This window comes from Heloderma suspectum, chromosome 5 (genome assembly GCF_057233095.1).
Source record: "Heloderma suspectum isolate Gila_16-S chromosome 5, 16-S_ref, whole genome shotgun sequence".
Lineage (NCBI taxonomy): Eukaryota > Metazoa > Chordata > Lepidosauria > Squamata > Helodermatidae > Heloderma > Heloderma suspectum.
Window position 1 is genome coordinate 40,978,677 of NC_139462.1, and position 3,328 is coordinate 40,982,004.

Genomic DNA, 3,328 nt, shown 5'->3' on the forward strand with positions numbered 1-3,328 from the left:
GAGTAAATGCGTTTAGGGCTGCCCTGTAAATCATATTGAATAGCAGAGGATCTGCTAACATCCATTTACTTCCGTTCGTGTAGGCTAAGGGTGGGCAACTTGTGGCCCTCCTGATGTTTTGGCCCTGCAACTCCCATCACCCCTCACCATTCACTATGATGGCTAGGACTGATGGGAGTCGTGACCCTCCAGATGTTTTGGCCTACCAGTTGCCCGTCCCTGTTGTAGGGATTTGGTTTATTCTGCAACATTCCGTCTGTCTTGTGATGGAAATATAGGCCAGCTGAAACCAGTTACCCAGTTGCGCTGGCTGCCTTTCCCAACGTGGCACCGGCTAGATGTGTTGGACCACAGATCCTATCATCCCAAGACATCATGTCCATTTGGCTCACTGGCTGGGGTGATGGGAGTTGTAGTCCAACGCCATGTGTCTCTTATCCATTCAGCCAGGGAGTAAGAATTCCTCTGTCTCTAAATTACATCTATGTACCTTCTTGTCTACCCTGTTTGGGGTGTAACCCAGAATCACTGAAATAAATCAGTGAAAGTTTTACCACTGACTTTTAATGCACATCAGACAAGCAGATAAATTCAAGCGCAGCCTCCCAACGATCCAAGTCACGAAGAAGTCCTTTTTGGTCAATGGGACTAACTTCCAAGTTCAGTGTAAATAATACATCTGCTGAAGTAGCAGGAGTTCGTTCACCCTATATGGGTATTATTGCAATGAATAAAGCCATAGACAACCACTAACACTTTTTATGAAAAATTATATACTTTATTTATATATTTGCTTTATTTCAAGAACAGCACCTCTGCTCCGCAACCGTAAATACATACTAGAATAAACTCTGTAAAATATACAAAAAATACATATCTCCCCCCCCGCCCCCCCCAAATATTTTCCTTTGTAATAAATAGAAGCAAACATGTGTGTGGCTGATTGCTGCTAATGCTCCACGTCAGTTTAGGTTTTCACAGTCTGCTGACATTTAAAAAAAAAAAAATCTGGTGAAAGAATGGAGGAGTTCCCCGTCCCCTAAAAGGTCGAAAAATAAATAATGCATGAGCCAGTCTCCCGTCCTGGTTCAGGGCCCATCCCTCTTCACCTCCCCCCCATCTCTCCATCCCTCCCTTATAATAAAGAGTTCAGCCTAAATTTTCACGCTTGCATTCAATCATGACAAAGCCTACAAATTATACAATGACTTCTAACCTGATTTACACACAAGCTAACAAAAAAACCAAACTTTTCATTTTCTCTTCTTTCCACCCCCCCGCCAATAAATCATAGGGGGACAGATGGCAAAATGGGGAGAGGAGAGGAGAGGAGAGGGGGTGGTTAAGAAAAAGGTGTGTGAGATAGAGGGGGGGGGGACGAAACAAAAGACATCGTGCCTGGCCGATGTGGGAAAGTGCACATCAGAAAGAGGGGGACGTTTGGTTTGACAGGTGAAATTCCCACAGCCTCCAGGCTGGCAGTGGGAAGCAAGCAGATGCCGCCACGCATGGCAAATGTGGAACTGACACTGCTTTGCAGGGCGAGGGGGCCGGTTGTAGGCCCAAAGCATTCATATCTCTACGAGAGGCCGGAGGAGGCGAGGCAGGGCGCGCGTGCCGGTTGCAGGGTTCCAGGTCCGCAGGCCGCCCGTTGCGCGTTCCAGCCGAGTCCCACGAACTGGCCGGTCTCGCCCAGATTCCGGCTTGCCTGACCCCTGCGCTGGGGGAGGACGCGCGCGCTCAGCGGCCCTCCAGCCCGGAGAGCGAGGCCGCTGCGGGGCTGTGTTTGTTCGCTTCGTTTCGCTTCGGGACCGGACGGGGTGGGAACCCCTCGGCCGTCAGATCAAGTCCCTGGGCAGCGCGTAGCGAGGCTTGTCCGGCTGCCAGTAGTCCAGCTCCGAGGCGGAGCTGCCGGGGCTGGAGGGCGACAAAGTACAGCTGTAAGCGGACGAGGTGGCCGAGGGCGCCGGGCTGGTGGTGCAGCTCCAGGAGGAGGCGGGGGACGGGCTGCAGTCCGCGCTGCCCAGCACCGCTTCGGAGAAGGCCGCCGCGGCCCCCGCGCCTGCCCCGCCGCCGCAGCGATCGGCCAAGCGGAGCGTCTCGCTGAGCGCCCAGATGTAGTTGTGGGCGAAGCGCAGCGTCTCGATCTTGGTCAGCTTCGCGTCCTCCGGGAAAGTGGGCAGCACCTCGCGCAGGGCGTCCAGCGCCGCGTTCAGGTTGTGCATCCGGTTCCGCTCGCGGTTGTTGGCCTTCAGGCGGCGGCTCTTCTTCAGCCGCTGCACCGTCTCCGCCGTCTTGGTGGCCCGAGCGCCGTTCCGCGCCCGGCCCGAGCGCCTCCTGCAGTCGTGCCGCCTCAAGCCGAGGCGGCGCAGGTCCGCTCGCTCGGCGGCCGCCCCGGCGGCGACATCGCCCGCTCGCCCCGAGGGCGAGAGAGGCTGGGACGGTTCTTCGTCCTCGTCGTCCTCCCCCTCGGAGCCGGAGGAGAACTGCGCGAGAGAGGCGGAGGAGGGAGGAGAAGCAGCAGCAGCGGGCGAGGAGCGGGCGCCGAGCAGCAGCGCTTCCTCCTCCTTCAGTTCCAGACTCTCCGGCTTCACGAACATCCTGAAACAAGAGGGAGACAAAAGGGAGAAGAACGAGGAGCGGTCAGTCGCCTCGGGGGCAAGAAACCGGAGCCCCCGCGCTCTCGGCGCCCCGCCCCGCTCGAGACGCGAGGATGACAGTGAGGGCCGCGCTGCGCCTCCGGCGCCTCCGGATCGCGTGGAAACCGGCGGAGGGGCCCAGCGCTCGCCGGTGCCACTAGTCGGACTCCACGTGCTGGAAGCTTGACCAGCGGGAACGAGCTGGCGCCTCGCCTCGCCATTAACCCGTTGTTCTCCGGTCTTTCCTATGGATGTGCCCGTTCAAATCGATAGGATGGATTTCTACCTCACCGTAGGCGCAATCCAGGGCAAATCATAGGCACTCCACACCCACCCACCCGCCGCCAGCACACACACACACACAACACACACACAGAACCGGAAGTTAGGGCTCCATCTCTTCAAAGTCGATGGCCCGAATCCCATGGCTTTTAACGGATCCGTCTGGCACCTTCTGTCCAAGTTCCACTGACTTCCTTAGAACTCTTAAGTGGCCTCAGGATAGGACGGAAACGAGTCCTGCTGCTGCCTTTCCGTCTCGAGTTCACTTAGCGACCTGCCTTTCGCGCGCGCATTCTGCTATCGACCAGTGGCGACAGAGGGAGCCACTGCGGTTGCGCTTAGCCACTAGCGGGACTTTCGTCTGCGGCTCAATAACAAAATTGGGGGGGGGGCGGGGAATAAGTATT

General features: G+C 56.7%; 1 protein-coding gene across 1 annotated transcript; it reads right to left on the reverse strand.

The window, feature by feature from the left end:
• Window positions 1–767: 767 nt before the first annotated feature.
• NEUROG2 (neurogenin 2) lies at window positions 768–2,600 on the reverse strand. Its single transcript, XM_084860250.1, has one exon. It carries the CDS (start codon window positions 2,598–2,600, stop codon window positions 1,839–1,841), a length of 762 nt encoding a protein of 253 aa, XP_084716376.1. The 3' UTR covers window positions 768–1,838.
• Between the last annotated feature and the right edge of the window lie 728 nt (window positions 2,601–3,328).

What these genes read in the sequence shown, in the direction of transcription:
- NEUROG2 (XM_084860250.1), bottom strand. Translation starts at nt 2,600, where the DNA reads ATGTTCGTGAAGCCGGAGAGTCTGGAACTGAAGGAGGAGGAAGCGCTG.